This window comes from Ixodes scapularis, unplaced genomic scaffold, assembly GCF_016920785.2.
Source record: "Ixodes scapularis isolate PalLabHiFi unplaced genomic scaffold, ASM1692078v2 PGA_scaffold1__304_contigs__length_218370807, whole genome shotgun sequence".
In the NCBI taxonomy this organism is placed as follows: domain Eukaryota; kingdom Metazoa; phylum Arthropoda; class Arachnida; order Ixodida; family Ixodidae; genus Ixodes; species Ixodes scapularis.
In genome coordinates this window covers 118161074-118175338 of record NW_024609846.1, presented here as the reverse complement: position 1 = coordinate 118175338, position 14265 = coordinate 118161074, and the positions used below count along the sequence as shown (strand labels likewise).

General features: G+C 48.4%; 1 protein-coding gene and 4 non-coding genes across 5 annotated transcripts; all 5 read right to left on the bottom strand.

Annotated features, from left to right (window-relative positions):
• Window positions 1-216: 216 nt before the first annotated feature.
• Trnaq-cug lies at window positions 217-288 on the bottom strand. The gene has a single exon. It is a non-coding gene; the product is annotated as a tRNA-Gln (tRNA).
• Window positions 289-4516: 4228 nt separating this feature from the next.
• Window positions 4517-14265, bottom strand: LOC120848219. Its single transcript, XM_040220192.2, has 2 exons — window positions 14254-14265; window positions 4517-5285 (listed from the first exon to the last, which is right to left on the bottom strand). Exons 1-2 carry the CDS (start codon window positions 14263-14265, stop codon window positions 4596-4598), a joined length of 702 nt encoding a protein of 233 aa, XP_040076126.2. The 3' UTR covers window positions 4517-4595.
• On the bottom strand, window positions 5897-5968 carry Trnaq-cug. Its single transcript has one exon. It is a non-coding gene; the product is annotated as a tRNA-Gln (tRNA).
• On the bottom strand, window positions 5975-6046 carry Trnae-uuc. Its single transcript has one exon. It is a non-coding gene; the product is annotated as a tRNA-Glu (tRNA).
• Window positions 6123-6194, bottom strand: Trnaq-cug. Its single transcript has one exon. It is a non-coding gene; the product is annotated as a tRNA-Gln (tRNA).

Below are 14265 nucleotides of genomic sequence, written 5' to 3'. Positions count from 1 at the left end.
ACGGTAATCGCTTGGCAGAAAAGAAGCATTCGATTCACCGCGGCCGGTAACGGCCGCCGCCTCTTTCGGGGAGCGATTCATAGCGCCGTCCGCTCTGGCTGGAAGCCGGAAGTGGAATCCCCCCACTAGACCACGCCGGAACGGGAACACCTCAAAGACAGTTGCTTTTTATCGGCATCGGCACCAAATAGCTCAACAAATGTCGTCAAAAAAAAGAGGTCTCACCGAGATTTGAACTCGGATTGCTGGATTCAGAGTCCAGAGTGCTAACCGTTACACCATGAGACCCAGCCCTTCCGACGCCGGGAATCGAACCCGGGCCTCCTGGGTGAAAGCCAGGTATCCTAGCCACTAGACCACGCCTTTTTTTTTTTTCTTTATTGCCGTTTTTACAAGTCAATATATACAAGTCTGAGGACAGAAACGGCAAAATTGGCAGTGCTAAAAACTACCAGCCGGCCTTCGAGCTAGTAGTATAAGTTAAAATCTTTTTAAAGCCCTAACTGCTTCTAGTTGTTGAATCCACTCTGGCACGCAGCTCTGAGCCTTGTACACTTCAACAATGGAGGCAACACTCTCGCTGAATTATTCCCCAGCCTCGCGCGCGTCAATGTCGGCATGGCGCGTAGCCATCCGTGACCTCAAAATACTATGCAGGCCCAGTAACATTATCATGTCGAAGGGCACGCCGTCCTTGTTTTCAACGGGCAGGTATCTAATACCATGCATGTCTAACGGAAAATCTTTTCTGAGGGTGCGTTGGAGGACGTCCCAGAAAAAGACACCATCCCAGCACTTCAGGAATACATGCTCAATTGTCTCGGGCTTTTGACACAAAAAAACAATGGTCGCCCCACGGGACGAACATTCCCTTTTCTTTCATCAATGTCTTTACAGTTAAAGTGCTGGTGTGTAATTTGAAAAAGAATGGCTTAACCCCAGGCGGAACGAGCATTCTCTTAACACGCTTTAAGATATCTTGTCCTGGGCCTGCACAATACAAGGCTCTATACAAAGGCACGGGAAAGACAACGTCAGAAAGATCCCTATACAACTTTTTTCTGGATACTTCGCTCAAATATTCAAAAGAAAACCTGGCTGCCAAAAACTTACATGACGCGACAACTTCCTTGAGATATCCGTGGATGCCGCCTGGCACAGATGCCGAAGAAACAATAAACTCAGGCAGAGTTCTACACAGTCTCACCTGGTAGACGGTTCGTAAAAACGGGTCACTAACATCCCGAAAATAACTAAAACGATTCACAACTTGGCGCAGAAATAAATGTGACAATCCTAGTCCGCCCTCGCCGACGCGCCGGAAAGGGTTCATACGACTCGTCCGTTCCCATGACGAGCCCTAAGTAAAAACAGCGAAAACGCGGTGCAATTTTTGAACATTAACACGCAAGCAATGCAACACTTGCAGCACATACCACAGTTTGCTAGCAAGGAACAAATTGCAAATTGTCGCACGGGCAAAAATAGACAATTCCCACCCTTTCCGGTTTTCCGCTTTCTCGCGGAGTTCTAGTGCCTGCCTGCGCCAATAGGGCTCAATGTCACGGTAGTTCTCGAGAGGTACGCCCAAATATTTTACATGGGTGGTTGACCACTTTATATTCTGAAAAACACTAGGAGTGGAACACCAATGGCCATGCCAAACACCTAAACACTTATCCCAGTTTACAGCGCTTCCACTGACAGCACAAAAGCCTTTCACTATGTTCACAACTTCAACTATGCTTTCTTGATTTGCGCAAAACAGAGCGATATCATCAGCATAAGCCAAACTACGTACTTCCGATGCAAAGAGGTTAAACCCACTGATGCTGTTGCTTCTTATGATGCTCAGACAAAATGATTCTATATAAATGCAAAAAAGAAGGGGTGAAAGAGGACATCCTTGGCGTACGGAACGCTCTAACTTGATGCGCTTCCCAACCGACTTATTCACTACAAGACTGGTCGTACAACCGCTGTACGCCGTCCGCACACCATCGCGTAAAATTGAACCGACATTTACATGGTCTAGGACAGATAAAAGAACTTCATGCGGTACACGGTCGAAGGCCTTTTCAAGGTCAATTTGTAGCACAGCTACACCCCTATTCATAACATCACAACACTCCAGCACGCTCCGAGCTTTTTGAATGTTAGTAAAAATAGTTCTGCCCTTTATCCCGCAAGTTTGGTGGGGACCGACTAGTTCTGTTATTACCGATTGTAATCGTCTGGCCAATATTTTCATTATTACTTTATAGTCGGACGTTAGTTAAGCTTATGGGGCGATAAGCTGTGACCTGTCTTAGTTTGATTTCGTCCTCTGTTTTTGGTATTAACACAGTGTGCGACGACAAAAACGTTGGTGGAAGGACGTTCAGCTCAAAAGCTTCGTCGAAAACGATAGATAAGATGGGCGAAATCTCACGTTTAAACGACTTATAAAAAGCTGCACGTAGTCCATCAGGACCTGGGGACTTCCCCGGGTTTAGGGCCTCGATTGCTATTGTAACTTCCTCGTGTGTAATGGGTTCCTCCAACACTTCCTTTGTTCCGTCATCAAGGCGGGGCATAGAAGACAAAAACTCTTTTTTAAAACACTCCGTTTGAACGGAATTATGAGCATACAACGTGCTGTAATAGTCATAAAAGACGCGTTCTATCTCTTCTTTTTCCCTAGTAGGCACACTACTATATTCTATTTCTGCTATCTCATTGCGACGCGCGTTCCTTTTTTCGAGGCCTAGGGCGCGCTTAGTGGGCGTCTCCCCAGCTATCAGCCTACCAGACCGCGCTCTCACCAACGCTCCACGATAACGTTCTCTATCAATTAGTTCAAGTTTTGCCTTCAAAGTACAAATGTCATCTTTGAATGCACCCGGCATTCTGCACTGTTCTTTTATCAGCGTTTGCAAGTTGTAACGCAGTAACGTTTCATTTCTTTTTTTCTTCATTCTGAATTGCGCTCGCTCTTTCTAAAGCTTTTATCTTTATTTCCTGTTTAAAAAGTTCCCATTTCGCCCCATACTCCAATTTTTGCCCATTTTCTACTTTTTCTATAGAAGCCTGTACTTGGGCTCTAAAAAGGTAGTCCTCTAAGAGTTTGGAGTTGAGTTTCCATAGCTCCCAGCTAAACGAATTTTTCTTTTCTTTGTTACCTTTAAAGGAGCTATGCAACAATTTTTGTACTTTGCGCAAATACCGCTTAAAACGGATCCCTAACGTTAATGACCTATGAAACACGCGTTCGTTTTTCACCCCACACAATAGTAGTCCCAGAAAAAAATTAAACAAAAACGAGCAGCGTTCACCCCCTCAACTCGCAGCCAGAACAAGCGGCCCCGTGATCTGGAGCCGATTATATGCCGCCAATGTTGATCATAGCCACGCGCTGGGGTTGGCAAAGCGCAGGACACGCGCCGAGTTCCAGACATTGTTATGGCTCGGCTGTTGTCGTCATTGCAGCGATTGGACACGGGTCACTACCCGAATGCTTCTCGAGTTAGCAATTATCACGAGCACAAGTCGAGTGCCCACGCAATGCTCGGGTCCAATATATGAACCGCATTCAAATATCGTCACTTGGGTGTGCTGCGATCCCCACGTTACGTCATCAAATTTTGCAAAGGAGAGATTGAATGAAAGTGATCGCTTTTGTCCTTGAAATTACACCGCAACAAAGGAGTTTCTTGGACAGTGGCGTTGCGTGTGAGTATCCTTGAGTCCCATGTGTGCCAGTAAGCTCGTGTCAAATAAGAAACATTCCAATTGAATATCGTTGCACCGCTCCTTTAATGCAAGCAGATACCAGACAGTGATCACTGAAAGACACTGGGCGTACACTGTACTCGTAACACAAAGGAAGCAGCTCCAACGAAACATACAATCTGTCCAAGCGGGTGCGACTTACCCCTTGAAAGTGGGTAAACTGTACCTCCCGCCCATTTCTGAGGCATTCACCAACGTCGTCAAGGCCATGCTCATTAATTATGGAATTCAAACTCGCGGTGCTCGCATCACTATAAGCAGTAGAACTGGTTTTGTCGTTCGAAGAAGACACACAATTAAAATCCCCCATGAAAATGAGAAGCCGCTCGCAGATACAGTAGTGCTGAATGCCATCAAAAAACCTGCACCTTTCTTTAGTTCTAGTTGGAGCATACACGCAAATAACACGCCATTCTAAGGAAGAAAAACTAAAATCACATAATACGAATCGTCCCGACGCACACGTAGTCACGGACTTGACTGTAGCTCCTAAACTATTACGAATAAGCAAAAAAACACCCCGCCGACGTCACCACCGCATGGCTGACAGAGATGTCATATCGCGCCGTAAAAGACCGTACCATAACGTCCGTCTGCTCCACGCTCTCTACTTTAGTCTCCTGTACGGCGACAATGTCCAGGTCCTGCTCCGTCACGAGGCGGTAAAGCTGGTTCTGTCTACGCCTCGCTGAGAGCCCTCGTGCGTTTAATGTCGCAAAAACGCAACGGCCTTTCTAACGTCACCATCAACTAGTAGAGGCTGACCCTACGGCGCTTACCCTTGTCAGCTAGCGTAGTAAAGCGCGTTCCAGTTCAACAGGCGGTCACGGAGCATGCTTGTCGCCACGTGTAAGCAACGACGAACGCGGTTTGTTGGGGACGCGTATCCCCCGACCGCTGCCAGTCTTCCATTGCTTCTCAAGCTGACTGAGCCGCCCCTCCTGCGATGCCGCGCTGACATCGTCATGGCGACGCTTTACTGCCGCCACGTCGAAGTCCATCTCCGTGGGAGGGCTGTCCTCACTTTGTGCAGGAACAGGGTCCACCACCTTGGCGGTGGTCCCGGTCGCCGACTCCGGTTGAGCGGCTGGAACAGAAGACACACTTTTCGGGAGCCCGTCGAGCTCACGTCCTTCCTTGGCGACAACGACGACTTCTTTCGTATCTTCGGCCTTGTCTTGCGTGGCCGCCGACGCCGCTGCTCGTTCTGCTTCTTCCTCGTCCATGAGGAGCTCGTTCTGATCTCCTCCGTCCGTGCCTCGCCCAACTGCCCGAGCGTACGACCGGGTGAAGTCGACCTGCTCGTGCCCGAAGGCGCGGCACTCGCTGCACCTAGGGACGCGGCAGTCTTTCCGAATGTGCCCCGTGCTGCGGCACCTGAGGCAGATCGGAGGTCGGCCGGGAACTACCACTAGGACCGTGCCACCGCCGAGGCGCAGCTGGTGCGCGATGCGGTCGAGCGTGACACCCTCGCGCAGCTCCAGGCGGACAAGTCGGGTTGTCGACTCGGCGTGCTCGAAGTCCGGGACCCTCCACTTCTCGCTCGTCACCTCCTTCACGATGCCAAACTCCGCAAAAGCTCGTTGTATGGCGTCCCTGGTAACGTCGAAAGACACCCAGTGTAGCTTTATGCGGAGCTGACGCCGTACTGGCAAGGCATTTCTTCTTCTTGATGACGAGCTACCCGGCTTCGAAAAGCTTCTTCTTTGCCTCGTCCGTCCGCAAGTTGAGGAACCATACGTGCGACATTCAGTACGCACCTAAGGTTCCCATTTCCTGGATGACGCCGGCGTCCTTCAGCGGCTGCCGAAAATCCTCGATCCTGTAGGGTCGTCCGGCGATGTCGCAGTGCAGAATAACTGCACGCTTCATCGCCTCTCCGGAGGGCAGCGAAGGCAAGACGATAGGGTAGTCCTTGGTAGCAGCGATATTGCCGATAGCCGAGTCACCGCGGCCAGCGGGGGCCGTTATCACAGCTCCGTGAGAGCCTACTATTCTTGCGTCCGTACTCGACGAGTGCCGTAAAAAGAATGACTAGACCACGCCGGAACGGGAGTACCTGAAAGACATTTGCTTTTTATCCGCATCGGCACCAAATAGCTCAGCAAATGTCGTCATAAAAAAGAGGTCTCACCGAGATTTGAACTCGGATTGCTGGATTCAGAGTCCAGAGTGCTAACCGTTACACCATGAGACCCAGCCCTTCCGGCGCCGGGAATCGAACCCGGGCCTCCTGGGTGAAAGCCAGGTATCCTTGCCACTAGACCACGCCGGAACGGGAACACCTGAAAGACAGTTGCTTTTTGTCCGCATCGGCACCAAATAGCTCAGCAAATGCCGTCATAAAAAAGGGGTCTCACCGAGATTTGAACTCGGATTGCTGGATTCAGAGTCCAGAACGCTAACCGTTACACCATGAGACCCAGCCCTTCCGACGCCGGGAATCGAACCCGGGCCTCCTGGGTAAAACCAGGTGTCCTAGCCATTAGACCACGCTTTTTTTTTAAATTATTGCCTGTTTTTGGTTTACGTGACAAACACATCACACATAAAATAAAAGGCTAAAACAAAAGCCTCAAAGGCTATTGTGCACATTCAAATATCAAGCTCATCAAATACCTTCACAGACCAGTGCTGGTCGCCAGCTCCTGAAGAAGCGGCCAAAAGTCCTGGGGTGGCTGCTGAAGCTTAAACATTCCTTTCAAAAAACATTATTTCAACAAAATAGTTGTGTGCGGGACGCACGTCAACGTCCGCGTGTCTTACAGCCATGCGGCAGTGACACAGGCTATGGAGACCGACCAGCATGATCATGTCATAGGGTACAATGTTGTCACCTCCATCAACAGGAAAATATCGGATTCCGCGAGGTGTGAACGGTAGGTGTTTTTTGAGGGTCCTTTAAAGGACGTCCCAAGGGAACACTGCGTCCCAGCAGTTAAGGAAAACGTGTTCTATCGTTTTTGGCGTTTTGCAAAGTAAACAGTTTACCTAACATGCAACGGGAATACCTTTTCCCTCTAAAAAAACTTTGACCGGCAGGGTTTCACTGTGTAGTTTGAAGAAAAAGAATTTAAGGAAGGCGGGTACCCTCATTTGCTTGACAAGCTTCAAAATATCTTGACCACTTTCCGCACTGTACAAGGAACGGTACAGTGGAGTAAGAAAAAGGGAAACAATCAAATGTTTGGTCAAACGCTTTCGCGACACATTAGACAAATACTCGAGCGAAAACCGCGCTGCGAAGAACCAATAAGCAGACACAATTTCTTTCGAAAAACCGCGTATACCATAACTGGAATGAATATCACTCAAAACAATAAATTCGGGCAATGCTCTGCTTAGCCGCACCTGAATGACTGAACGCAGTAGAAGGTCCTTCTGGTCCCTTACAAAACAGAACCTATTAACGAGTTGTCTAACAAAAAGATGCGACAGACCCAGCCCACCATCCTTCACACGCCGGAAAAGATTAGTTCGGCTCGTTCTCTCCCAAGTCGAGCTCCAAATAAGCAAAACAAAAACGCGGTGTATGCGCTGGATGTTATCCCGCGAACAGTGCAGTACCTGCAGCGCGTACCATACCTTCGCACGTAAAAAGTCGTTGCATACCGAGGCACGCGCAAACATTGGAAAGCCTCTCCCCGCCCCACTTATTCGCCTTGCGCGCAGCGCTTGAGCTTCTTCATTCCAATACTCGTCGTTCTCGCAGTATTGTTCCAGTGGAACTCCAAGATGCCGCACCGGCGTGTCGGATCACGTGACATGTTCAAAAACAGTGGGCTTGGCGGGCCAATCTTTATGCTTAAACCCCTGACACTTTTGCCAATTTACAGCAGTACACGCGTTCTCGCATAACTTCTCAGTTAGTTTTCGGCTTTCTTTACACTCTTTTGGTCAGTACAAAAAATAGCCGCATCATGGGCGAATGCGAAAAAACGAACCTCTCTGGCTTGTCAATTAAAGCCGCGTATATGCCCACTACGTAACACATTTAAACAAAAGGGTTTTAGAAAAAATACAAAATAGCAGCCGCGAAAGCAGGCATCTATGCCGAACAGAAGAAAAAAAGGGGGATGCGTTCACTCACACTCTTATTAAAAACCAGACGGGTGGCGCAGTTAAGGCAAGCCATGCGTACCCCATCGCACAGCACCGAACCTAAATGAACATATTCTAAGATGGAAAAAACAAATTTCATGGGATACGCGGTCGAAGGCTTTCTCGAGGTCTACCTGTAGAAGCGTAACCTTTCGTTGGAAATCGTCGCAGCACTCCAAAATACTTCGCGCTACATGCGCGTTTATAACAAGTGTCCTCCCCTTAATACCACACGTCTGGTGAGGACCGACTACAAGGGTGATCACGCCTTGAAGTCGTTCCGCCAGCACCTTCATGAAAATCTTATAGTCCAAATTCGACAGAATAATCGGGCGGTACGCTCCAACGAAGCGTAGCTTAACTCGATCTTCGCTCTTGGAGATTAAAACAGTATGAGTAAACAGAAAGGTTTGTTGCTCCAATCCACGCTGTGAAGGCGGTTGGTCAGCGAAGCTGTGGTATCACCTGCCACGATTGCCTACTGCACTATATGCGAAATGCCACCGCTGGTCGAATTGCCGTTTCTTTTTCCCTTTGCCGCTCCTAGTTTTCACGCTGCTCCTCGGGAGGCCAAACTATGCATGGCCTATTCATCGCGGTGCTGCAGAACAATGAAATCAGTTGCTATACTCCGTTTCATCTTACGTTTAAGCGCACCGGATGTTACGAGCCATCGGAGCCAATCGGAGGCCGTGTGAGCGTCACGTGACCTTAGAGAGGGGGCACAGCGACGCGCGGAAAGCGTATCACGGGCCACGTCCAGAGAACGGGATTGGCTGGGATAGCTCGTAGCATCCGCTGCGTCCGGACGCAAGGGGGGAGGAGGGGGGGGCGGGATTGGCATCGCAAGCTGCCGTCGCCGCGGCAGCTTGGGCAAGAGTAAGCCTCACCGGGAACGTATGTGTTACGTGTTTGGCATTGTTTTCAGGAGCTCCTTATCATTCATTATATGGTTAGGATGCTTGTTTTGTGCTTATTCTTTATTAAAACGAATGTTGCGCTGTATGTTGTATGCGTGGTGTTTGTACTTTTTGCTTAAATCTTCTAAAGTCTTTTTTTTTTCGTAAAAACGCCGACACAAAAAAAAAAAAAAAAACACGCGGGGTAAAGGAACCTGCTTCGCATTCTTCGCAGGCGCCGTTATCAGCCATTATGCCGTTCGCACTTATGCGTTTGCCCCTTTGCAACGTCACTGGGCCTGAGTAGCAAAGAGATGTTTTTCTTGGACACGTGGTGAATGTGTCATGTGACGTGGGCGGAGTTGCTGTTTTCTTTGTTTTGTTTCCTGGTGATTAAATTTCAGTTGAGAGTCAGCGCTTGTCCTGTCTGCACTTCCTCTAGTCCCCGTTTTCTGCGCGCTGTTTGCCTTTTCGTCTGCACTTCGCACTTCACACGAGGGCTTCGAATGACGTCAACCCTTTTTCGAAGCAGCTGCCAACCTAATCTTTACCGGAACGCTTAGGAGAGTGTTTCTATTGTTCACACGCGCCTTATCATCCATCGTGTGGTTTTGATGCTAATTTTGATGATGCTTGTTTTGTGCTGTTCTTTATTGAAACGGATACTGAGCTGTATGCTGTATGCCTGATTTCAAAGGAGATAAGCTGTTTTGCCTCCAATTGTTCGCCGGGAGTTTTTTGCTTACAACGCCAACGACACGAAAATTTCCTTGGCTGGTAGAGATATACAGCTTCGCTGTAAAATCATATCCTCAAATACTTTAATTCGAAAAGAATGGGCTCCTTCCTTCAAGAGAATGGGCGGTTTTAGAGCGCAGCTCTTAGGCGCTTTTAAGCGCGATCCAAACCAACGCGTTTTTGTGCGCGCGTAGGTCGTGCGCTTCCCGGATATTGCGTATTTCGTGACGTTTTTGCTCTTTCCGGTGCGCTTTCTGAGTCACAGCCATGCGCGTTGGATAGGACGGTGCGCTTTCGGGGGAGCGGAGGGCATCTACGCTAGACGGCGAAGAAACGCGGAGCCGGAACTCGCGCCTTCCACCGATGGGCCGGGAGAGGATATGGGAGAGAATACGTCACAGCGCGTTTTTGCGCGCGTCCAGAAAAAGTTAAAATCATCCACATCTCTTATGCGCGCCCGCAAGGCGCAAGGAATCACCGCAATTTCTGGGAAGTGCACGACCTAAGCGCCCACAAAAACGCGTTGGCTTGGATCGTCCTTTATCCGCGTATTAGCCCCGAGAAGTTCGCGTGGCGCCCCCTTACGGCAAACCGGGGTGACGTCACGGCGAGGAGAGAATTTTTCCCTGACTCGCCCCGCTCGCCCTGTGGAGGCTGTGACGACGCTAGCTGTCAGCGCGCTCGTTTCTATTTAATTTTTCTTGGCGTGTTTCTCGTAGGAAGTGTAAATTTTCGTATGTGACTTTATTGAGGTATGGCCTCTAGCTACAGGGGAAAGTTCAACCAACATTTTAAGCATTGTTGACAGGGAAGGCAACGCATGAATCGCAGCTGGTATATGAAAATAAAGAAATATGGCCACAATTGCAGGAGCATCACTATAGATTTACATCTCGTTCAACAAATGCTGCTGATGGTCTGAATGAATTGGCAGGTTATGTATACTATTTTTTTGTATCTCTGTTTTTAAACAAGATCGCCGAAGCAGAAAAGCTGGATGCTGCTCGAGCAACACGCTAAATACAGTCTGGGCCATGGGGAGAGAATCACAAGTAAGACAGCCCAAGTGCAGGGGCAAAGTAAGAAAAACAAGGAACATTTATAATATACATTACTCGCATTTGACCTTTGCTGGATTCGGATACTATTTCAATGGACTACACGGGTGGCATCTGTGGACTTGTTTATATCAACCCGCAAGTAATGTATAACAAACGTAAGCAAAGAGCAAAGGTGTCTAGCTCGTTATTAGTCCCTTAAGCCCTAAAAATGAAATTTTGCTTAAATCGAATTGTCCTAGCTGAATCTAAAATACCAGAAGCTTTTCTATCGCGGACTGTCGCCCTTCACAGTTCCACATTTTCTGCTACTAGTGCTGGTGCAGCACTAGTAGCAGAAATCTCTTACTCTTACGGCAGAGGAAAACAGCAGTAAAAGCAAGCATTCGAACGTCTGTCCAGTGGTAGATGCTACCACTGGACAGACGTTCGAATGCTTGCTTTTACTCCTGTTTTCCTTTGATGTCAGAGAGTCCAGCTGTAGGGAGCTTGGAGGCTGAGGAAGCTTTTGGGGACCTGCAGCAGTGTCTCTTTTAATTGGAAATAATTCAGAATAAACGGTGTATTCTTGAAATACCCAAGGCTGGAATAAAAACGTCAGGAAAAAGTATAAACATTCGAAATTACGGCACTATTGCTGTGCATATTTTGGGCAGTTCAATACATATCATACAGGCAACTGGGGGCAATTCGGCCGTTTTTGCTGCTACCATACAAACAAATTTTCAGTAATTGTGCATCTTCTAAAAAATATGCCCGCATACGTGTATAAACTATATGATTAATTCACGAAGAAGCTACATTTATGTAAAACAACCCTGTTCCATGAGCACTTCAAAGATAATCAGACACAGGGCCTTTAAAACATCTGCGAACCAGCGCATGCAGAGTGGCAGCGCAAAGTCGGGGTCGCGAGCTAATTTGCCGACCACCCAAAGGCCCATGATATAAATGCCACTTCAAATGCCTTGAAAGCGGGATGTAATGTCGTCCTAAATCATGAACATGCAAGGAACAGAATTCCAGCGTCTGTAACACTTGTGCCACCGCTTCACCGATCCCTCGCAAAATTGCCTTGTGTCGTGTGGACGAACGGGAAGGTTCATCGGTGGAATCGCCTCCGCCGATAGCTTTCGGGATTTGTATCCCAATTTTAAAGGTAAAAGGGACAAGCAGGCTTATAAATGTACGGAAGCACGTCAATGTCGGCCTAACTCAACGTCTCGTACACCGGGTAAACGAAGTCCAGCTCCTCGAAGAGCTTGCAGCACACAACGCCGAACCAGGAAACCGGTGCTGGGAAGCGAGCCGATGCGAGATCGCGGAGCGGAGTCATCCCCCTGACGTCACGGTACACCTCACCCAATCAAGGCGCGGCGACCGCAGCGACGCTTGTGTTCGCTCTCGGGGCTAATAGCGGTGTTATGGTAAGTTTACACTTGCGGATCCGCCAGCGAATCCGCCGAGCTTTTGCCGCTGGGGTGAAACACTGGGCGGAAAACGCGGCGGCGAGCCGTATAGGTCCGGGATCTATTTCTGCCGCCGAACGAGGCGTTTCGCTGACCGTATGTGACATTCTTGCGCAGCGCGACGCTGCCTACGTCACGAGTACGCGTTCTTCCGGGAGCAGCAACGCCCGGGAGAGAGAGAGCCGAGGCGGGAACTCTCGCGCCTTCTCGTCATATTTGACGGGATGTTACGAGAACAGCTGCCGCAGCCGGCGTCGCCGCCGCCGCTCGAAGGTAATAGATGTAAACGCAACCCGCTCGTCGCCGTCGCCGCCGGGAGCGGATTTCTTCTGAGGTGTAAACGTACTATCACTGTCACCGTAGCCGTCGCCGGCGGCGTAACCGCCCGCTAATTTTAGCGGGAAATTAAATTGCAGTTAAGGTCACGGGACGTCAATTTTCCCGTAAATCTAGCGAGGAAACTGAATTTGTTCATGGGTGACGTGCCACGAAGTCATGTGACGTCATTTTCCGCGCTAAATTTAGCGGGGAAACTGAATTGGTGTTGAGGTTTCGTGGCGTCTATTTTCCAGCTAAATTTAGCGTTCAAACTGTGGTAGCAGGGGAGGGTATGGAGAAGGACGATTGGAGGGGAAGGTACGGAGGAGGAGGATGGAGGGTGCTCGGAAGGATGAGGGGAGGGTATGGAGGAGGGGAGGAGGAGTAGGAAGTAGGAGGAGCACAGGAAATGACGAGGAGAGTAGAGGACGAGGGGAGGAGGTGCATACCACAGTGATTCATTTGACGCTACTTGCAAAATCAAGCTCATCAAGGCGCATAATGCCACTTAAGAGAATCAAAAGTCACAACGTCAGAGGCATCCGCTTCACGGCGGTGAACACAAGTGGGTATATCACTTGCTGGATCTTTAGGAGTAATACAATATTCAAAAAGGTAATTTGTAGTGTGTGACGTTAAGGGCGCGGGGAAGAAGCGCGCATGGTCACGAGCACCTCCGCTCGGGCACTGTACTCCTCATTGCCGTCGTACAGGCATCCAGTTACAGAAGCTCCGTTCTAAATAAATAGAAATTAAAAAAAAAAAAAACTGGCGACCAGAATGGGATTTGAACCCACGCGGGAGTGCTCGTCGTCGTAGACGCATATAAAAAGTGGCTTCAAGTGGGCTACATCAGAGCCGTATATATATATATATCGGTGTGTCAAACCGAAAAAAATACGGGTTCGGTTACGGTTCAGGTTCAGGTACATTTATTTTGTTCAGGTTCAGTTCCGGTTCGATTAATTTGATCCGCGAACCGGTTCGCGAACCGGTTCGGAAATTTTAAATGACAAATTGCAACATCAAAATAAATTACAAATAAAACATCGTCGGAGAGCCAGCGCGAAATAAGTACAGACAAACGGCGTGTTTTTGAGAGAAAAAAAAAAAGAGGAGGGTGCACACCCCAAAGCTCGTTGCTCGCTGGCTGGCTCGTTGGAGAGCTGATCCTCTCCGCCCTTGAGCTTCTCTAGATGCACACGTTGAAGACACTAGGAGATCTTTAAACTTAACAATCGATAGTTAAACCACATCCTAATGCGTTTAAGTCAGAAGAGAACCTCCAAAACGGATAAATGCGGCTCAAGCGGTTAATCTCAGGCAGGCATAAACTGTCACATCCCTACCACTCCTTATCTAAGGAAAAATCCCCCAGAGTGTTTAGCTTCGACCTTTAGCACAAAGGAATGTCACGGGATTTGGGGGCGTCGGTGGTCACATGTATCCTATTTCTTGTTTGAAGACGAGCCACCCCTTCCCAACCCAAGACTTTCAAACACTTTTTATTTTTATTTTTTTTTTTGTGCGAGAGGAAATAATCTCTCCACCAACAACTTTTTTTTTTCTTTTTTTTTTATGCATTTGCAAGTTTTGGTGCCCTCTCCTTTCTGTGTAAACTATCTGTTTTGTCAACGCTGTTTCTATTTCCTACTGCACTTTACTCCCTCTTATTTCTTGTACACTCGCTACCTGATGAAGAGCGGTCCCCGCTCGAAACGTCGTAATAAACTTCGAATTAGTAACTCCGACAGTACGCATCTTTGACTTATATATATATATATATATATACAGGCATGTAGCACATTCGCTGGTCAGTGGTTTAAAAAGGAAACACCCAAGTCTTCTGGGCGTCCCTTACAGCCACTTTGTAGCAAGAAGCTGATCAAAAACACTTGCCCATTTGGGCAT